Source organism: Erithacus rubecula (genome assembly GCF_903797595.1).
Source record: "Erithacus rubecula genome assembly, chromosome: 26".
Classification (NCBI taxonomy): domain Eukaryota; kingdom Metazoa; phylum Chordata; class Aves; order Passeriformes; family Muscicapidae; genus Erithacus; species Erithacus rubecula.
In genome coordinates this window covers 4,241,150-4,264,136 of record NC_136678.1, presented here as the reverse complement: position 1 = coordinate 4,264,136, position 22,987 = coordinate 4,241,150, and the positions used below count along the sequence as shown (strand labels likewise).

At 52.5% G+C, this 22,987-nt stretch overlaps 1 protein-coding gene across 1 annotated transcript in view; it reads right to left on the bottom strand.

Moving 5' to 3' along the window:
• Positions 1–22,987, bottom strand: part of ATP2B4 (ATPase plasma membrane Ca2+ transporting 4) — a gene marked incomplete at its 3' end in the record, with an annotated part of 30,608 nt that overhangs the window by 5,152 nt on the left and 2,469 nt on the right. The window contains 12 exon segments of the mRNA XM_079327023.1: positions 452–631; positions 2,705–2,939; positions 4,597–4,835; positions 6,631–6,873; positions 7,990–8,204; positions 9,137–9,298; positions 13,944–13,977; positions 13,979–13,980; positions 15,393–15,518; positions 16,279–16,404; positions 17,807–18,064; positions 20,177–20,374. Coding sequence (XP_079183149.1) covers positions 452–631; positions 2,705–2,939; positions 4,597–4,835; positions 6,631–6,873; positions 7,990–8,204; positions 9,137–9,298; positions 13,944–13,977; positions 13,979–13,980; positions 15,393–15,518; positions 16,279–16,404; positions 17,807–18,064; positions 20,177–20,374 — 2,018 coding nt within the window.

Below are 22,987 nucleotides of genomic sequence, written 5' to 3'. Positions count from 1 at the left end.
AGCACTTAGGAAACCCATCAGAAATGGGGAAACCCATTAGAATTTGAGAAACCCATTAGAAATTGGGAAACCCATCAGAATTTGAGAAACCCATTAGAAATTGGGAAAACCATTAGAATTTGAGAAATCCATCAGAAATTGGGAAACCTGTCAGAATTTGAGAAACCCATCAGAAACTGGGAAACCCATTAGAATTTGAGAAACCCGTCAGAAATTGGGAAAACCATTAGAATTTGAGAAACCCATTAGAAATTGAGAAACCCATCAGAATTTGAGAAACCCATCAGAATTTGAGAAACCCATCAGAATTTGAGAAACCCATCAGAATTTGAGAAACCCATCAGAATTTGAGAAACCCATTAGAAATTGGGAAACTCATCAGAAACTGAGACACCCACTGAGATCCTGCCAACCCATCAGGATTTTGGGAATCTGCAGCTCCCGGCCCCACCTCTCCCTTCTCGTTGCGGATCAGGCGGTTGAACTCCTTCCCCTCCAGGCACAGAAAGTCCTCCCCGGGCAGCAGGATGCCACACTTGGTGGCGATGGCTCTGGCCGTGTTGATGTTGTCCCCTGTCACCATCCGGACGGTGATCCCCGCGCGCTGGCACTTGAGGATGGCATCGGGCACCTGGGGACAGCAGGGCCATGGGGCAGCGCCCAGAGGCTGAGCCCGTTTGGTAAAAGGGTCTGGGGAGGGTTCTGGAGGGGTGAGGGGGTTGGATGTGTCACCCCAAAGGGAAGGGATCTCGCTGTCACCTCGTTGTCACCTCGCTGGTTGCTAAGGCACAGCCAATCCCATAAAAAAAGGGATTTCCTCCTCTGCCACCTCCTTAATGGGTTTCTCTCCCACCCCCTTAATGGGTTTATCCCCCACCCCCTTAATGGGTTTATCCCCCTCCCCACTAATGGGTTTATCCCCCTCCCCACTAATGGGTTTATCCCCCACCCCACTAAAGGGTTTCTCCCCCACTCCCTTAATGGGTTTATCCCCCACCCCACTAATGGGTTTATCCCCCACCCCACTAAAGGGTTTCTCTCCCACCCCACTAAAAAGGGTTTCTCCCCCACCCCCTTAATGGGTTTATCCCCCACCCCACTAATGAGTTTCTCCCCCACCCCACTAAAGGGTTTCTCTCCCACCCCACTAAAGGGTTTCTCCCCCATCCCACTAAAGGGTTTCTCCCCCACCCCCTTAATGGGTTTATCCCCCACCCCACTAATGGGTTTATCCCTCAGGGAGCAGAGAGGATGTTTGAGTGAGGAACCAGCAAATCCAATCAGGGGCCTCCAGAGCAGCAGCAGCCAGGGATCCCTAATGCAATTCCCAGATCCCAGAACATCCCATCAGGGAGCAGCAGGGCAGGGGGAGCTGCACACTGCAGCCCAGAGGGGCAATTATTGCATCAGCCCAGCAGACAGCTCAGAGGGGAAAAAAAAAAGAGCTCCAGGAGCTCAGGGATCCTTCCTGGCTGTTTCCATCCACTTTAGGCACAGCCTGGAGCAGCACAGACCCCAAAGATTGGGAATTTTGGGTGGGAACAGGTTGCCATGGGGTTGTTTAAAAAAACAAATGGGAGAGGAATGGCTGCAGCAGGGAGCTGGGGGAGAATCAGGGAGTTTGGGCACTTCAGAGTTTGGGGCACTTCAGGGAGCTTGGGCACACCAGGGAATTTGGGGACACATCAGGAATTTTGGGACATATGAGGGAGTTTGGGGCCCATCAGGGAATCTGGGACACAGCAGGGATGGGATGCTGGATTCCCCAGGGGTGGGATGCTGGAATTCCCAGGATGGGATGCTGGAATCCCCAGGATGGGATGCTGGAATCCCCAGGATGGGATGATCCCCAGGGATGGGATGCTGGAATCCCAGGGATCAGATGATCCCCAGGATGGGATGCTGGAGTCCCCAGGGATGGGATGATCCCCAGGGATGGGATGCTGGAATCCCAGGGATCAGATGATCCCCAGGATGGGATGCTGGAATCCCAGGGATCAGATGATCCCCAGGATGGGATGATCCCCAGGATGGGATGATCCCCAGGGATCAGATGATCCCCAGGATGGGATGCTGGAATCCCCAGGGATCAGATGATCCCCAGGATGGGATGCTGGAATCCCCAGGATGGGATGCTGGAATCCCAGGGATCAGATGATCCCCAGGATGGGATGCTGGAATCCCCAGGATGGGATGCTGGAATCCCCAGGGATCAGATGATCCCCAGGATGGGATGCTGGAATCCCCAGGGATGGGATGCTGGAATCCCAGGGATCAGATGATCCCCAGGATGGGATGCTGGAATCCCCAGGGATGGGATGCTGGAATCCCAGGGATCAGATGATCCCCAGGATGGGATGCTGGAATCCCAGGGATCAGATGATCCCCAGGAGGGGATGCTGGAATCCCCAGGGATGGGATGATCCCCAGGATGGGATGCTGGAATCCCCAGGGATGGGATGATCCCCAGGGATCAGATGATCCCCAGGAGGGGATGCTGGAATCCCCAGGGATGGGATGATCCCCAGGATGGGATGATCCCCAGGGATCAGATGATCCCCAGGATGGGATGATCCCCAGGGATCAGATGATCCCCAGGATGGGATGATCCCCAGGATGGGATGCTGGAATCCCCAGGGATGGGATGATCCCCAGGGATCAGATGATCCCCAGGAGGGGATGCCCAGCCCGGGCAGGGCCGTACCTCGGGCCGGACGGGATCCTCGATCCCCACCACAGCAATGCAGGTCAGCTCGGCCAGGATCTCGCTCTCGCTGTCCCAGTCGGGCTCGGGGTCCCCGGGGAAGTCCCGGAACGCCAGGCAGATGGTCCTGAGCCCGTGGCAGGCCATGGGCTCGATCACCTTCTTCACCATCTCGTCCCTGTCCTTCACCTTGAACAGCCGCGCCTCGCCGTCCTTGTCCAGGATCTTGGTGCACCTGAGGAGGGATGGCAGGTGAGGAGAGGAGAGGAACAGTCCTGCCAGCCACAAAAATGGGAACATTCCCCCTTTCCTTCCTCCAGATTTCCTAAATGCACCCAAAAACCACTCAGCACAATCTCACAACCCCATCTCCCAAAGGGGAACATTCCCCTTCCACGACCCCCTCCAACCTTCCAAAAAACACTCAGCACAATCCTGGCACCCCATCCACAAAATGGGCTATCCCCTTTTTCACAGCCCCCTCCAGATTCCCTAAATGCACCCAAAAACCACTCAGCACAATCCCATAACCCCATCTCCCAAAGGGGAACATTGCCCTTCCATGACCCCCTCCAACCTTCCAAAAAACACTCGGCACATTCCTGGAACCTGATCCACAAGAAGGGGGGAATTCCCCTTCCACAGCTCCTTCCAGCTTCCCCAGAACCACCCAAAAAACACTCAGCACAATCCTGGCACCCCATCCACAAAATGGGCTATCCCCTTTTTCACAGCCCCCTCCAGATTCCCTAAATGCACCCAAAAACCACTCAGCACAATCCCATAACCCCATCTCCCAAAGGGAAACATTCCCCTTTCACAACCCCCCTTCAACCTTCCTAAAAACACTCAGCACAATCCTGGCACCCCATCCACAAAATGGGCTATCCCCTTTTTCACAGCCCCCTCCAGATTCCCTAAATGCACCCAAAAACCACTCAGCACAATCCCATAACCCCATCTCCCAAAGGGAAACATTCCCCTTTCACAACCCCCTTCAACCTTCCTAAAAACACTCAGCACAATCCTGGCACCCCATCCACAAAAAAGGGGCTATCCACTTTTCCACAGTTCCCTCCAGCTCCCCCAAACCCACCCCAAAACCACTCCACCCAACCACACACCCCCACTCCCCAAACTCCAAAAAACCCCCAAAAAACCCCATGGATCCCTCCCACCCCCATGGGTCAGCACAGCCCCCAGTCTGCTCAGAGCAGGATTTACTTGTGCAGGATGATCTCGGAGGCGCCCTTGCTGTACACCCACACACCCCCACTCCCCAAACCCCTAAAAAATCCCAAAAAAACCCCAAAAAACCCAAAAAAAACCCCAAAAACCCCCATGAACAGCTCCCACCCCCCCATGGTCAGCAGAGCCCCAGAGCAGGAGTTACTTGTGCAGGATGATCTCAGAGGCACCCTTGCTGTGCACCCACATATCCCCACTCCCCAAACCCCCAAAAAATCCCAAAAAACGCCCCAAAAACCCCCCAAAAAACCCCAAAAACCCCCCATGAACACCCCCTCGGAGGGGCAGAGCCCCCAGCCCCTCTCAGAGCAGGAGTTACTTGCGCAGGATGATCTCGGAGGCACCCTTGCTGTACACCCACAAATCCCCACTCCCCAAACCCTCCAAAAAACCCCCAAAAAACCCCCCAAAAACCCCATGAACACCTCCCACCCCCCCTCGGAGGGGCAGAGCCCCCCAGCCCCTCTCAGAGCAGGATTTACTTGCGCAGGATGATCTCGGAGGCGCCCTTGCTGTACACCCACATATCCCCACTTCCCAAACCCCCAAAAATCCCAAAAAAAACCCCAAAAAACCCCAAAAACCCCCCATGAACACCCCCTCGGAGGGGCAGAGCCCCCAGCCCCTCTCAGAGCAGGAGTTACTTGCGCAGGATGATCTCGGAGGCGCCCTTGCTGTACATGCGGAAGCCGCCGCCGCTCCTCAGCACGGTGCTCATGGATTTGCGCACGGAGTTGAAGGTGTAAACCTTGTAGAGCTTCTCCTCGGGCACCTCGTTGCGCACGGCCTGGTAGTCCTGCTTCAGGTCCAGCACGAAGCCCAGCAGGGCACACTCGGTCTTGTTGCCCACCTGGCGGGGCAGACCCCCCTCCTTCTCTGGAGGCTGAGGGAAGGATGGGGGAATGGGTTAAAAGCAGGAAAATCTGGGCTAAAAGCAGGGAAAGTATGGTGAACCTGTGCTAAAAGCAGGAAAAGCCATGGTAAAAGCAGAAAAATCTGTGCTAAAAGCAGGGAAAGTATGGTGAACCTGTGCTAAAAGCAGGAAAATTTGTGCTAAAAGCAGGGAAAGTATGGTGAACCTGTGCTAAAAGCAGGAAAATCTGTGCTAAAAGCAAGAAAAGCCATGGCAAAAGCAGGAAAAGCCATGGCAAACCCATGCCAAAAGCAGGAAAAGCCTTGTCAAAACCATGCTAAAAAGAGGAAAAGTCATACCAAACCCATGCCAAAAGCAGGAAAAGCCATATCAAAGGCAGGAAAAACTGTGCTAAAAACAGCAAAAGCCATGCCAAACCCATGGCAAAAGCAGGAAAAGTTGTGCAAAAAGCAGGAAAATCCATGCCAAATCCATGCCAAAAGGAGGAAAAGCCCTGCCAAAAGCAGGAAAAGCTGTGGGAAAAGCAGGAAAAGCTGTGCCAAACCCAAGCAGGAAAAGTTGTGCCAAACCCATGACAAAAGCAGGAAAACGCATGTGAAACCCATGCCAAAAGCAGGGAAAGCCGTGGGAAAAGCAGGAAAAGCCCTGCCAAATGCAGGAAAAACTGTGCCAAAAGCAGGAAAAGCCATGCCAAATGCAGGAAAAACTGTGCCAAAAGCAGGAAAAGCCCTGCCAAAAGCAGGAAAAGCTGTGCCAAAAGCAGGAAAACCCCTGCCAAAAGCAGGAAAAACTGTGCCAAAAGCAGGAAAAACTGTGCCAAAAGCAGGAAAAGTCATGCCAAAAGCAGGAAAATCCATGTCAAACCCATGCCAAAGGCAGGAAAAGCCCTGCCAGATGCAGGAAAAGCCCTGCCAAAGGCAGGAAAAACTGTGCCAAAAGCAGGAAAAGCCATGCCAAAACCAGCCAAACCCATACCAAACCCACCCCAAAACCAGCCAAACCCATACCAAACCCACCCCAAAACCAGCCAAACCCACCCCAAAACCAGCCAAACCCATACCAAACCCACCCAAACCCATACCAAACCCACCCCAAAACCATCCAAACCCACCCCAAAACCAGCCAAACCCATACCAAACCCACCCAAAAACCATCCAAACCCATACCAAACCCACCCCAAAACCATCCAAACCCATACCAAACCCACCCCAAAACCATCCAAACCCATACCAAACCCATCCAAACCCACCCCAAAACCAGCCAAACCCACCCCAAAACCATCCAAACCCATACCAAAACCATCCAAACCCACCCCAAAACCAGCCAAACCCATACCAAACCCACCCCAAAACCATCCAAACCCACCCCAAAACCATCCAAACCCATACCAAACCCACACCAAAACCAGCCAAACCCACCCCAAAACCATCCAAATCCATACCAAACCCACACCAAAACCATCCAAACCCACCCCAAAACCATCCAAACCCATACCAAACCCACCCCAAAAGCATCCAAACCCACCCCAAAACCATCCAAACCCATACCAAACCCATCCCAAAACCATCCAAACCCATACCAAACCATCCAAACCCACCCCAAAACCAGCCAAACCCATACCAAAACCATCCAAACCCATACCAAAACCATCCAAACCCACCCCAAACCCATCCAAACCCATACCAAACCCACCCCAAAACCATCCAAACCCATACCAAAACCATCCAAACCCATACCAAACCCACCCCAAACCCATACCAAACCCACCCTAACAGCATCCCAACCCCCTCCCCACGCCCCTCACCAAGATCTTGGAGGTGTAGGCAGAGTTGATGGCCACGCCCTGCACCAGCAGGTCGAGCGTGCGGGGCAGGATGGCCTCGGGCTCGGGCAGCTGGCGGAACAGCGCGTCCCCCACGAACGCCTGCACCACCGTCATGCGGTTCATGGTCAGCGTGCCCGTCTTGTCCGAGCAGATGGCCGTGGCGTTGCCCATGGTCTCGCAGGCGTCCAGGTGCCTCACCAGGTTGTTGTCCTTCATCATTTTCTGCGGGGAGACCCCAAGTGGGTGTTGGGGGGGATTTGGGGATCGGAGGAATAGAAGCGTTAGGGGGTTTTTGTTGAATGGGAGGTTGAAAACCGTGTGGGAGTTTAGGGTGTGTTCCGTTGTTTAAGTGATGCCCGTGTGGAGGTTTAAGGATTTTTTTCCTTCATTTAAATGTCACAAAATACCAAAGAACCGACCTGTCCAAAGTATGGCAGAAAAAGGTTGAAAATAAGGGTTAAGCCATGAAATGATTTAGTGATTCTGAGAAGTTGCACGTAAATATGAAGGAATTGGTGTATTGTGTTCAACTGGTAAATGGAAATCAGAATATTTTATTATTTTGTATTAGAATATAAAATAATGTTTGTTGTGTTCAATTGGTTAATGGAAATCAGAATATTTTATTATTTTGTATTAGAATATCAAAGAATATTTATCGTGTTCAATTGGTTAATGGAAATCAGAGTATTTTATTATTTTGTATTAGAATATCAAAGAATATTTATTGTGTTGTAAACAGGAAATTGCCCCCTCACCTCTCTTACCCCTCATATTCTCTCTACTCTCCATGCTCCCTCTTACACCCATGCCCTTATAATAAGAGTGTGTTTATTCATTAGAGGTAATCCTCTAATACACACTGCAAAATTACAGATCACAGAGTTTATTGGAAAGGATTCAGCCAATCAGCCCCTCCCATCCCTGCTTCATATGGTAATTAGCTGGTATGGCTATTAAGAATTGATTGACTTCTTCAATTAAGTCGGGGGTCTTCAATTAAGCCTGGTCTGGTCTCCTCCCGTTTTTGTGGGGAGGGGTCTTAAAAGGAGGAAGTAAGTTGAGTCTTCCTCACCCTAAACTCTTGACCTTTTGTCAATGACAACACAAATGATTTCTGGGGACAGCCCAATTTCCAAAGAACGACTTTCTGGCTGCATTGTCCATGTTCCTCTGGGTCTGCTCACCAGTTTGCATTGGGAGCAAACACAAAATGACAGAAAATCAATTATTTAACTCCAGACAACTCCTCCCCTCTAACATTCAATTTTCAGCAAGGCACCTAAAATCCTGATTTTCTGAAGGTGTTTCAGTGGGGTTCCCTCCCCTGCTGCTCACCTTGACAGAGTAGGCCAGGGAGATGGTGACAGCCAGCGGGAGCCCCTCGGGCACGGCCACCACCAGCACGGTGACACCGATGATGAAGAACTTGACGAAGTACTGGATGTAGATGGGGGTGCACTCGGCCAGCCAGGGCCGGCCCTGCACCCCAAAAGTGTCGATGACGAAGTAGAGCACCAGGATGATGACAGTGATGGCAGACATGATCAGCCCTGGGGACACGGGAGAGGTGAGGGGACAATGGGGACATGATCAGCCCTGGGGACATGATCAGCCCTGGGGACATGGGAGACGTGAGGGGACAATGGGGACATGATCAGCCCTGGGGACATGATCAGCCCTGGGGACACGGGAGAGGTGAGGGGACAATGGGGACATGATCAGCCCTGGGGACATGATCAGCCCTGGGGACACGGGAGAGGTGAGGGGACAATGGGGACATGATCAGCCCTGGGGACACGGGAGAGGTGAGGGGACACTGGGGACATGATCAGCCCTGGGGACATGGGAGAGGTGAGGGGACAATGGGGACATGATCAGCCCTGGGGACACGGGAGAGGTGAGGGGACAATGGGGACATGATCAGCCCTGGGGACACGGGAGAGGTGAGGGGACAATGGGGACATGATCAGCCCTGGGGACATGATCAGCCCTGGGGACACGGGAGAGGTGAGGGGACACGGGTCAGGAACAGTCCTTCCCCAGCAGCCCTGGGGACACTGGGGACAGGGACAAGGATGGGTGAGGGGACACTGGGGACAGGCACAGCCCTGTCCCATGAGCTCAGGGGACACAGGGGACAGGCACAGCCCTGTCCCAGCAGCTCAGGGGACACTGGGGACAGGCACAGCCCTGCCCCAGCAGCTCAGGGGACACTGGGGACAGGCACAGCCCTGCCCCAGCAGCTCTGGGGTCACTGGGGACAGGCACAGCCCTGCCCCAGCAGCTCAGGGGACACTGGGGACAGGCACAGCCCTGCCCCAGCAGCTCAGGGGACACTGGGGACAGGCACAGCCCTGCCCCAGCAGCTCTGGGGACACAGGGGACAGGCACAGCCCTGTCCCATGAGCTCAGGGGACACTGGGGACAGGCACAGCCCTGCCCCAGCAGCTCTGGGGTCACTGTCACTGTCACTGTCACCCACCTGCCTTCCCGATCTGCACCGCCAGGCGCGTCAGCTTCCCCTGCAGCACCGACTTCTCCTTCTTGGGCACTTTCACCTTCTTCTTCTCCTTCTCCTCGTTCTCCACCCCCTCCTGGCTCTTCAGGGGCTGGATCTCTAAGGCCACACCATCCTGAGTTTTAGCTACAGCCCAGGAGGGGCAAAAGAAGAAGACACCAGGTGTGAATAGGAGAGAGACCCCGAGCAGGACACCACGGAGGAGGATGGTGGTGGCAGAGAGAGAGAGAGAAATCCCAGCACAAGGAACCACTCCCGAGCACACAACGAGTCCCAGCACGTGGAAGCTCCATGTCCCAGGCCCTGCCACCTCTCTCCAGGCTGCTTTTGTCACTTGTCACCTGCCCACAGGTAAGGGATGTTCAGAGGTGAGTCGGTCACACCTCTGCAGGAAATCCTCCAGGCTGGATTTTGGGGTCTCTCTAAGCCTTGCTGGCTGGGAGTGCTTTGGGATCAGCCCAGAGATGCTCCAGTGCCCCCCAGTCCCTCGATGAGTGTCCCCAAATCTCCCCCAGAGCCACCTGTGCAGTGCCCTGGGGGCAGCCCAGCAGGAACCACTCGCCAGGGAAGGGCCGAGATGGAGGGGAGGGTTAGAAATTGGGATGGAGATTGAAGAGCAGGGAGCCAGGAATCCTCTAATTCCAACCAGGAATCCTCAAATCCCAGCCTGGAACCCCCAAATCTCAACCTGGAATCCCCAAATTCCAACTGTAATCCTCAAATCCCAATCTGGGATCCTCAAATCCCAACCTGGAATCCTGAAACCCCATCTTGGAATCCTCAAATCCCAACCTGGAATCCTGAAACCCCAACCTGGAATCCTCAAATCCCGATCTGGGATCCTCAAACCCCAACCTGGAATCCTCAAATCCCAGCCTGGAATCCTCAAATCCCAACCAGGAATCCTCAAACCCCAACCTGGAATCCTCAAACCCCAACCTGGAATCCTCAAACCCCAACCTGGAATCCTCAAATCCCAATCTGGAATCCCCAAATCCCAACCTGGAATCCCCAAATCCCAACCTGGAATCCTCAAACCTCAACCTGGAATCCCCAAATCCCAATCTGGGATCCTCAAACCCCAACCTGGAATCCTCAAATCCCAACATGGAATCCTCAAACCCCAACCTGGAACCTCCAAACCCCAACTTGAATCCTCAAATCCCAGTCTGGATTCCCCAAAAACCCCAACCTGGAGTCCCCAAATCCCATCCTGGAGTATCCACACCTTTGGGACCTGACCCAGCCTGGCTTCCTGCTCCTAAAACTGGGCTAATCCAGCTGCAAGGCTGCCCTGGGCAAACCCAAGCCTGGAAATTTTGGAGAGGGATGGGAACCCCTCCCCACTGGGGCTGGAGGAGCAGCAGTGTCCCCAGGGCCACCAGCCCTGTCCCCTGTTCCACAGAGGAACCTCCACGGTGACAACAGAGGTGACACGGACACAACAAAGCAGCAGGACACATCTGATGGAGGGAAGGCAACTCAAACTGCTGAGAGAGAGAGAAAAGAGAGGAAAAATGAGAGGAAAGAGAGGAAAAAGAGAGAGAGGTGCAGAAATGGGGCTTCCTCCAGAGCCTGCAAAGAACAGTGTGAGAAACACTGGAGAGGAAACGCTGACGGGGCCAGGGCAGGACAGGACAGGGTGCAGGAGAGCCCTGGGCACAGGCTGGGGACAGCCCTGGCTGGAATGGCACCAGGGGACTGCAGGAATGGCACCAGGGGATTGCAGGAATGGCACCAGGGAACTGCAGGAATGGCACCAAGGAACTGCAGGAATGGCACCAGGGAATTACAGCTCTGCCAAAAATGGCACCAGGGAACTGCAGGAATGGCACCAGGGAACTGCAGGAATGGCACCAGGGAACTGCAGGAATGACACCAGGGAACTGCAGGAATGGCACCAGGGGACTGCAGGAATGGCACCAGGGGACTGCAGGAATGGCACCAGGGGACTGCAGGAATGACACCAGGGAACTGCAGGAATGGCACCAGGGAACTGCAGGAATGACACCAGGGAACTGCAGGAATGGCACCAGGGAATTACAGCTCTGCCAAAAATGGCACCAGGGAACTGCAGGAATGGCACCAGGGAACTGCAGGAATGGCACCAGGGAACTGCAGGAATGACACCAGGGAACTGCAGGAATGGCACCAGGGGACTGCAGGAATGGCACCAGGGAATTACAGCTCTGCCAAAAATGGCACCAGGGAACTGCAGGAATGGCACCAGGGAACTGCAGGAATGGCACCAGGGAACTGCAGGAATGGCACCAGGGAATTACAGCTCTGCCAAAAATGGCACCAGGGAACTGCAGGAATGGCACCAGGGAACTGCAGGAATGGCACCAGGGAATTACAGCTCTGCCCAAAAATGGCACCAGGGAATTGCAGGAATGGCACCAGGGAATTGCAGGAATGGCACCAGGGAATTACAGCTCTGCCCAAAAATTGCACCAGGGAACTGCAGCTCTGACTGAAAATGGCACCAGGGAATTGCAGGAATGGCACCAGGGAATTGCAGCTCTGCCAAAAATGGCACCAGGGAACTGCAGGAATGGCACCAGGGAATTGCAGGAATGGCACCAGGGAATTACAGCTCTGCCAAAAATAGCACCAGGGAATTGCAGGAATGGCACCAGGGAATTACAGCCCTGCCCAAAAATGTCACCAGGAATTCCAGCTCTGCCCGAAAATGCCAGCAGGGAGTTCCAGGAATGGCACTGGGGCATCAAGCTCAGTCCAAAAAATGTCACCAGGAATTCCAGGAGAGCCACCAGGGCACCCAGCTCAGCCCAAAAATGTCACCAGGAATTCCAGCTCTGCCCAAAAATGTCACCAGGGTATTCCAGGAGAGCCACCAGGGCACCCAGCTCAGCCCAAAAATGTCACCAAGAATTACAGCTCTGCGCAAAAATGTCACCAGGGTATTCCAGGAAAGCTACCAGGGCATCCTGCTCTGCCCAAAAATGTCACCAGGAATTCCAGCTCTGCCCAAAAATGCCAGCAGGGAGTTCCAGGAATGGCACTGGGGCATCAAGCTCAGTCCAAAAAATGTCACCAGGAATTCCAGCTCTGCCCAAAAATGTCACCAGGACATCCAGCTGTGCCCAAAAATGGCACCATGCAATTCCAGGAATGTCACCAGGGTATTCCAACTCAGCCCAAAAATGTCACCAGGACATCCAGCTGTGCCCAAAAATGTCACCAGGCAATTCCAGGAATGGCACCAGGGTATTCCAACTCAGCCCAAAAATGTCACCAGGACACCCAGCTGTGCCCAAAAATGTCACCAGGAATTCAAAAAATGCCACCAGGACACGCAGCTGAGCCCCAGGGACACTGTGAGGGGCTGTAAACCATCAATCCTGCTGTGACTCATGCACTCATCCCAAAAAAGGGATTTTTCCCACACAGGGACAATAGGAATGGCACCCAGTGATGCATCTGGATTTTAGCTTTTTATATTTTATATATTTCATTTATTTTATCTATTTTATATATTTTATCTATTTTATGTATTTCATCAATTTTATATATTTTATGTATTTTTGTATTTTTCACATTTTCATGTGAGCTATTGATATTTTTGATACCGCTATTTAATATTTTGATTTTTTTTAAAAATATTTTTATACATTTTATATATTTTTCTATTTTTCATGGTTGCAATCCTGCAATTCTTCAGTGCATAATCTAAATCAGTGGGAGCTGATTTTTTCCCATTCTGGTCAGACACAACAATTCCTCCCCAGGCCTGGGAATCAAGGACACCTCAGTGTCCCAAGCCTTGAAAAATGAAAATAAAACTGAGCTGGGGGAGCAAACACAGGGTAAAAAAAATTTCATTACCTGAAGCTGTAATTAAAAAATTAACCCCCAATATGCAAATAGAAAATTTATAAAATCTGTGGTCAATTTTGGGTGAGCCCTGGGGGGGTTTATCTGCCTTAAATATACCTGGAGACCCTTCTATAAATATATAAATATAAATATAAATATAAATATAAGTGTAAATATAAGTGCAAATATAAATATGGTATAAATATAAAATATAAATATGAATATAAATATAATTATAATATAAATATAGATGTAAATAAAGGTATAGATATAGATATAAAGTATAATTATAATAATAATATAAATATAAGTATAAATATGAATGTAAATATAAATGTAAATGTAAATATACGTGTAAATGTAAAAGTAAATATAAATGTAAATATTATATATAATATAAATATATATAAATATAAAGTATTCACATAAATGTAAATATAACTATAATATAAATATAAGTATTTATATTTATATATTTGTTTATATTTATATATAAATATAATATAAATATAACAAATATAAATATAATATAAATGCAATATAAATATAAATGTAAGTGTAAGTGTAAATATAAATGCAAATGTAAATATAAATATAAGTGAAAATATAAATGTAAGTGTAAATATAAATATATATATAAATGTAAATGTACGTGTAAATGTAAATGTAAACATAAATATAAGTGTAAATATAAAAGTAAATGCAAATGTAAATATAAGTGTAAATATTAATATAAATACAAATATAAATATAAATATAAATATAAATATAAATATAAATCAAATCAACACAAACACACTTTTATTCCCTTAATTTCACCTCCCCCTGCTTTTGACCCTCCCAAATTTTGGCCAGCGGGGTCCAGGGCTCGCTGCACCCTGTCCTGGAGGGGGGAGGGGCAGGTGGGGGAGGGGCCGCGGAGCTGCGTTACCTTTGTTGCGATTTTCGGGGGCGCCGCTTTTTTTTACCTGTTCAGAGAGAGAAAGGGGGCAGGGCTGAGCGGGGGGAGGGGCAAAGAGGGGCGGGGGGGACACGGCAGGGACACCCCTGGGGGCAGCGGGGCAGAGCCACAGCCCGGGCACACAGGGGCTCTGAATCCCCAAATCCCAAAATTCACATCCCTGCTGTGCCAAGGGCTCTGAATCCCCCACATCCCAAAATTCAGCTCTTTGCTGTGCCAAGGGCTCTGAATCCCCCAAATCCCAAAATTCTGATCCCTGCTGTGCCAAGGGCTCTGAATCCCCCAAATCCCAAATTCTGATCCCTGCTGTGCCAAGGGCTCTGAATCCCCCAAATCCCAAATTCAGATCCCTGCTGTGCCAAGGGCTCTGAATCCCCCAAATTCCCAAATCAGCTCCTTGCAGGGCCAAGGATTCTGAATTTCCCACCAAAATCCCAAATCAGCTCCTTGCAGGGCCAAGGATTCTGAATTTCCCACCAAAATCCCAAATTCAGCTCCTTTCTGTGCCAAGGATTCTGAATTTCCCAATTCAGTGCTTCATTATGCCAAGGGTTCTGAATTTCCCTCCAAATCCCCAAATTCAGCTCCCTGCTGTGCCAAGGATTCCAAATTTCCCTCCAAATCCCCAAACTCAGCTCCTTGCTGTGCCAAGGGCTCCAAATTTCCTCACCAGATTCCCAATTTAGTGCTTCATTATGCCAAGGGTTCTGAATTTTCCACCAAATTCCAGAATTCAGTTCCTTTCTGTGCCAAGGATTCTGAATTTCCCACCAAATTCCCATTTCAGTGATTTGCTGTTCCAAGGATTCTGAATTTCCCCACAACCCCAGCAGTGCCTCAGGGTGCTGGAGGCGCCTCAGATTCTCAGGAGGAGAAAGCACAGAGCTCCACAGAGCAGAATTTCAGGAAAATTTCAGGAAAAATTCAGGAAAATGTCAGGAAAATGTCAGAAAAATTTCAGCAAAATTTCAGCAAAAATTTCAGCAAAATTTCAGCAAAATTCCAGCAAAATTCCAGCAAAATTCCAGCAAAATTTCAGCAAAATTTCAGCAAAATTTCAGCAAAATTCCAGCAAAATTCCAGCAAAATTTCAGCAAAATTCCAGCAAAATTTCAGGAAAACTCTGCCTTCCTGCAGCTCCAGCCTCTCCCTCCTGCTCCATCAGATCCCTGTGGGAAGCTCAGACTTGTCCCCACCCTGGGCAGCACCAGACCCAGAGCAGGGAGATCTGAGCCCCCCAAATGTGTCACTGTCACCTCAGCCAGCCCCAGGTGACAATGACAATGGGTTTGTGTCACCCCCCAGCCCCTGGGGGTGAGCCAGGACTCACCTCCCACCACCTGAGCCTGATGTGGGGGCAGCCTGTGGGTGATTCCCAGGAAAGCAGGAGGGAAAAGCAGGTTCAGTGCATTTTCTTACCTTTCTTCACTTTCTTCTCCTCATCACCTTCTCCTGCTCCCAGGAGGGTGAAGATGATCCCAGTCTGGGAGTTGATGCCCACTGCAGTCACCACCATCCTGCCCGAGCCCTCCATCACGTGGGTACCTGGTAGGAAGGCCATGGGCACACAGGTGAGACCCCAAATCCCACCCACAGGATCCCAGAGACCCCCAAATCCCACCCACAGGATCCCACAGGCCCCAATTCCCACCCACAGAATCCCACAGACCCCAATTCCCACCCACAGAATCCCACAGACCCCAATTCCCACCCACAGAATGCCAGAGACCCCCAAATCCCACCCACAGAATCCCACAGACCCCAAATCCCACCCACAAGATCCCAGAGACCCCAAATCCCACCCACAGAATCCCACAGACCCCAAATCCCACCCACAGAATCCCACAGACCCCAATTCCCACCCACATAATCCCACAGACCCCAATTCCCACCCACAAGATCCCAGAGACCCCAAATCCCACCCACAGAATCCCAGAGACCCCAAATCCCACCCACAGGATCCCAGATTGAGATTCCCTATTCCCACCCCACAAAATCCAAACTGGTTTGGGTTAGAAAGGACCCTCAACCCCATCCTGTCCCACCCCAAACCCCAGATTGCTGCAGCCTGGCCTTGGACACCTCCCTGAGAGCAGGACCCACCTGAGCCCAGCCAGAACCACCCCAGGACCCACCTGAGCCCAGCCAGAACCACCCCAGGACCCACCTGAGCCCAGCCAGGACTCACCTGAGCCCAGGCAGAACCACCCCAGGACTCACCTGAGCCCAGGCAGGACCACCCCAGGACCCACCTGAGCCCAGCCAGAACCACCCCAGGACCCACCTGAGCCCAGGCAGGACTCACCTGAGAGCAGCATGGGGTCCTTGTCCATGGATTTCTTCACCTGGTCTGACTCCCCAGTCAATGAACTCTCATCTATTTTCAGGTCATTGCCCTGGATCAGGATCCCATCTGCTGGCAGGAGATCACCTGGGCCAGGAGGGACAACAGGGATCAGCCCATGGGATGCTCCAAAAACATCCCAAGCTCAGCTCAGAGGGAGGAGAAGCAGCAGGTTTGGAAGGGACAGGTGCTCTGAAATGAAACCCAAATTCCCAAATCCTCCCCATGCATGGAGAGCCCTGGGGAGGATTTTGCTCAGTGCTTCCCCATCTGGTGTTAATGGATCCTTCCCAGAGCTCCTGATGCATCCAAAATTCACTCCCAGAGTGGGATTGGGCTCTTGGGAATTGTGTTGGATCAATCTCCTTCCTGAATGGGAGGAATATTCCCCCTGGGAATGAGGAGCAGGCCCTGATTTATCCCAAGGGCTGCAGATCATGGAGAAGGAAACATCCACCAACACCTCCAGGACAAGGAAATATTGCCCAAAAATTACTGGATGAGGAAATATTCCCCAAAAATTCCTGGACAACAGAATATTCACCAACATCTGGATAACAGAATATTCACATCTCCTGGGTGAGGAAATATTCCCCAAAAACTCCTGGATAAGGAAATATCCAGCAACATCTCCTGGATGAGGAAATATCCACTGACATTTGGATAAGGAAATATTCCCCAAAAACTACTGGATAACAGAATATTCCCCAACATCTGGAAAACAGAATATTCACATCTCCTGGGTGAGGAAATATTTCCCAACAATTCCTGGATAAGGAAATATTCCCCAACATCTCCTGGGTAAGGAAACACTTCCCAACATCTCCTGGATAACAGAATATTCCCCAACATCTCCTGGATAAGGAAATATTCCCCAACATCTCCTGGATAACAGAATATTCACATCTCCTGGGTGATGAAACACTCCCCAGCATCTCCTGGATAACAGAATATTCACATCTCCTGGGTGAGAAAATATTCCCCAACATCTCCTGGATAAGGAAACACTCCCCAGCATGTCCTGGATAAGGAAACACTCCCCAGCATCTCCTGGATAAGGAAACACTCCCCAGCATCTCCTGGATAAGGAAACACTCCCCAGCATCTCCTGGATAAGGAAAGACTCCCCAACATCTCCTGGATAAGGAAAGACTCCCCAGCATGTCCTGGATAAGGAAAGACTCCCCAGCATGTCCTGGATAAGGAAAGACTCTCCAGCATCTCCTGAGTGAGGAAACATTCCCCAACATCTCCTGGATAAGGAAACATTCCCCAACATCTCCTGGGTAACAGAATATTCCCCAACATCTCCTGGCCAAGCGAACATTCCCCAACATCTGGATCAGGCAACACCCTCCAAGAGGAGCTGGGAAACCACACAAATTCAGCTGCAGCAGCTGCTGGAGTGTCCAGGGATGTTGAGAGGAGCTGCAGGGGGGCATTGCCAGCAATCCCCCCGGGGGGGGGGTCCCCAGGCAGCCGCACTCACCGTACTTGATCTGGGCGATGTCGCCCACCACGATCTCGGCCACGGGGATCTGGATCACCTGGCCCTTGCGGATCACCGTGAACTTCTGCTCCTGCTCGATGCGGCTCTGCAGCCCCCGGAACTGCTTCTCCTTGCTCCAGTCGTTGAAGGCCGTCACCAGCACCACGATGATGACCGAGAAGAGGATGGCAGCGCCCTCGATCCAGCCCGCCTGCGACTCGCCCTCGTCCTCCACGCCGCCCGCGGACTGCCCGCACACTGCCGGAGAGGGGCAAGGCTGGGATAGACCTGGAGTGCCTGGGATAGACCTGGGATGGACCTGGGATAGACCTGGGATAGACCTGGATAGACCTGGAGAGCCCTGGGATAGACCTGGGATAGACCTGGGATAGACCTGGAGAGCCCTGGGATAGACCTGGGATAGACCTGGGATAACCCCGCACACTGCCGGAGAGGGGCAAGGCTGGGATAGACCTGGAGTGCCTGGGATAGACCTGGATAGACCTGGAGAGCCTGGGATAGACCTGGATAGACCTGGGATAGACCTGGATAGACCTGGGACAGACCTGGGATAGACCTGGATAGACCTGGGATAGACCTGGATAGACCTGGGACAGACCTGGGATAGACCTGGGATAGACCTGGATAGCCTGGGATAGACCTGGATAGACCTGGGACAGACCTGGGATAGACCTGGATAGACCTGGGATAGACCTGGATAGCCTGGGATAGACCTGGATAGACCTGGGATAGACCTGGATAGACCTGGGATAGACCTGGGATAGACCTGGGATAGACCTGGATAGCCTGGGATAGACCTGGATAGACCTGGGACAGACCTGGGATAGACCTGGATAGACCTGGGATAGACCTGGATAGCCTGGGATAGACCTGGATAGACCTGGGACAGACCTGGGATAGACCTGGGATAGACCTGGGATAGACCTGGAGAGCCCTGGGATAGACCTGGGATAGACCTGGGATAGACCTGGAGAGCCCTGGGATAGACCTGGGATAGACCTGGATAGCCTGGGATAGACCTGGATAGACCTGGGACAGACCTGGGATAGACCTGGATAGACCTGGGATAGACCTGGATAGCCTGGGATAGACCTGGATAGACCTGGGACAGACCTGGGATAGACCTGGGATAGACCTGGGATAGACCTGGAGAGCCCTGGGATAGACCTGGGATAGACCTGGGATAGACCTGGATAGCCTGGGATAGACCTGGGATAGATCTGGAGAGCCCTGCATAAACCTGGGATAGACCTGGGATAGACCTGGATAGACCTGGATAAACCTGGGATAGACCTGGATAGACCTGGGATAAACCTGGGATAACCCTGCACACTGCCAGGAGAGGGGCAGGGTAAGCCTGGGATAAACCTGGATAAACCTGGGATAGACCTGGGATAAACGTGGGTTAAACCTGGATAACCCCACTGGGATAACCCCACACACTGCTAGAGAGAATTCCCATTGGGATATTCCCAACAGGGAACAGGGCACATCCCACAGTGTCCATCCCATGGGAACAGGGCAGATCCCAGAGTCCCCAATAGGGAACAGGGCAGATCCCAAATGCCAGTCCCGTGTCCCGTGCCCCCGTGCCCTGTGTCCCCTGTCCCCGTGTCCCTGTCCCCATGCCCCATGTCCCCTTTCCCCATGCCCTTTGCCCCCTGTCCCTGTGTCCCTGTGTCCCATGCCCCGTGGCCCCATGTTTCATGTCCCCATGCCCTGTGCCCCATGCCCCCTGTCCCCATGCCCCCGTCCCTGTCCCCATGCCCTGTGTCCCTGTGCCCCCATGCCCCATATCTCCGTCCCTGTCCCCGTCCCCCATGTCCCCCTGTCCTCGTCCCTGTCCCCATGCCCCATGTCCCCTATACCCTGTGTCCCCTGTCCCCCTGTCCCTGTCCCCATCCCTGTCCCTGTCCCATGTCCCATATCCCCCTGTCCCCTGTGTCCCCTGTGCCGATCCCTGTCCCCATCCCCGTCCCTGTCCCCATCCCCGTCCCTGTCCCCGTCCCCATCCCTGTCCCCGTCCCCATCCCTGTCCCCATGCCCCCTGTCCCCATCCCTGTCCCTGTCCCCATCCCTGTCCCCATCCCTGTCCCCATGCCCCCTGTCCCCATCCCTGTCCCTGTCCCCATCCCTGTCCCCATGCCCCCTGTCCCCATCCCCATCCCTGTCCCTGTCCCCATGCCCCCTGTCCCCATCCCTGTCCCTGTCCCCATCCCCATCCCCGTCCCCATCCCCATCCCTGTCCCTGTCCCCATCCCCTGTCCCCATCCCTGTCCCCCTGTCCCCATCCCCATCCCTGTCCCTGCCCCCTGTCCCCTTGTCCCCATCCCTGTCCCTGCCACTCACGCTCGTTGTCCCCGCCTGGGGGCCGGTAGAAGGACAGCCCCAGGGACACGATGGCGGCGATCTCCAGGATGATCAGGGTCACGTCCTGCAGCGCCTCCCACACCAGCTGCACGAACGTCTTGGCTTTTTTGGGGGGGATAAAGTTCTGCCCAAACACGTGGCGCCGCTTCTCCAGGTCAATGGGGTTCCCAGACAGGCCTGGGGGAACAGGCAGGGTGAGGGAAACCCCATGGAATGCAGTGGGGTTCCCAGATAGAGATAAAATCCCATAAAATCCACTGCTGGCCCCATGGAATGCAGTGGGGTTCCCAGATAGAGATAAAATCCCATAAAATCCACTGCTGGCCCCATGGAATGCAGTGGGGTTCCCAGATAGAGATAAAATCCCATAAAATCCACTGCTGGCCCCATGGAATGAGGTGGGGTTCCCAGATAGAGATAAAATCCCATAAAATCCACTGCTGGCCCCATGGAATGAGGTGAGGTTCCCAGATAGAGATAAAATCCCATAAAATCCACTGCTGGACCCATGGAATGCAGTGGGGTTCCCAGATAGAGATAAAATCCCATAAAATCCACTGCTGGCCCCATGGAATGCAGTGGGGTTCCCAGATAGAGATAAAATCCCATAAAATCCACTGCTGGCCCCATGGAATGAGGTGGGGTTCCCAGATAGAGATAAAATCCCATGAAATCCACTTGTGGCCCCATGGAATGCAGTGGGGTTCCCAGATAGAGATAAAATCCCATAAAATCCACTGCTGGCCCCATGGAATGAGGTGGGGTTCCCAGATAGAGATAAAATCCCATAAAATCCACTGCTGGCCCCATGGAATGCAGTGGGATTCCCAGATAGAGATGGGGGAAATCCCCCTGCTGATCCCACAGAATTCAGTGGGGTTCCCAAACAGGGATGAGATAAAATCCCACTGCTGACCCCATGGAATGCAGTGGGGTTCCCAGACAGAGATGAGATAAAATCCCATAAAATCCCACTGCTGATCCCAGGGAATTCAACCAGGAGCAGCTGCCTGCCCATGCTGGCAGTGGGCAGCCAAGGCAGAAATAAATGAAATGGAAATAATGAACAAACAAACAAATAAAAATAAATTATGTACATATTAATTAAATTATTATAATTAAGTCATTCCTATCAAAATCATTCCTATCACAACCACTCCTATCAAAACCATTCCTATCAATCAAAATCATTGCTATCAAAATCATTCCTATGAAAACCATTCCTATCAAAATCATTCCTCATCAAAATCATTCCTATCAAAATCATTCCTATGAAAACCATTCCTATCAAAATCATTCCTCATCAAAATCCTTCCTATCAAAACCATTCCTATCACCCAGCCCAGGATAAAATAACTCCCAAATCCTCTGGCATCTCCCAGGGACAGCAGTGCTGTGGCACTGTCACCTCCCTGTGCCACTGTCACCTCCCTGTGCCACTGTCACCCCTTTTGGGCTGGTGCTGCTGGAAAAGAAAAGGAGCAGGACATGGAGCTGGGAGTGAGGATGGGGAAAAATGGGAAAAAATTGGGAAAAAGGGGAAAAATGGGGAATAAAAAGGGGGAATAAAAGGGGGAATAATAAGGGGGAATTAAAGGGGGAATAAGATGGGGAATAAAAGGAGCCTGAGGCCCTTGAGAGCCCTGGCAGGCAGCGATGGGTGCCAGTGGCAGTGTGACACAGCCACCCCAATAAAGCCATAAATGCTGACAGTGCCCCAGGAGGGAGCAGTGGGTGACAGTGGCAGTGTGACACGGCCACCCCTCAAAGCCATGAAGGCTGAGGGGTCCCCAGAAGGAGCTGCCCCCCCTGCCCAGCACCACCTTAAGGGCCCCCCCACCCTTCCAGCTGTGCCTGGGGCACTGCCAGGCCCCGGGATGTTCCAGGAACAGCCAGGACACTTCTGGTGCCAGGAGCAGCCTGGCAGTGACAGGGAGACATGGCCTGGGGCTCAAGGGACAGCCCCTGGCATTCCAGGGGACACCCCCTGACAAGGTGTGTCACTCAGGGGACACCCCCTGCCAGCCCCGTGTCACTCTGGGGACACCCCCTGCCAGCCCAGTGGCACTCAGGGGACACCCCCTGACAAGGTGTGTCACTCAGGGGACACCCCCTACCAGCACTGTGTCACTCTGGGGACACCCCCTGCCAGCCCAGTGTCACTCTGGGGACATGCCCTGCCAGCCCTGTGTCACTCTGGGGATACCCCCTGACTAGGTGTGTCACTTTAGGGACACACCCTGCCAGCCCCGTGTCACTATGGGAACACCTCCCTGACAAGGTGTGTCACTCTGGGGACACCCCCTGTCACTCCAGGGGACACCTCCCTGCCAAATTGCATCACTCTGGGGACACTCCCTACCAGCCCTGTGTCACTTTAGGGACACGCCCTGCCAGCCCCATGTCACTTTGGGGACACGCCCTGCCAGCCCCATGTCACTCTGGGGACACTCCCTACCAGCCCTGTGTCACTTTAGGGACACGCCCTGCCAGCCCCATGTCACTTTGGGGACACTTCTGTGCCCACCCTGTGTCATTCCAGGGGACACCTCCTTGCCAGCCTGGTGTCCCTCCAAGCAGCAGCAGCACTGATCCCATTCCTACTCCTGCTGTGACTCCAGCCCAGCTGCAGGGAGGGGACAGCTGGCAGCTGGAGCAGCCGGGGTGTCCCCACCCAGCACAGCCGGGGTGTCCCCACCCAGCCCTGAGAGCATCCTGGGATGTCCCGGCCTCGCTTCCCACCCAGCGGATGGAAAATGCAGCTCATGGCCACAGAGCCAGGGACACACG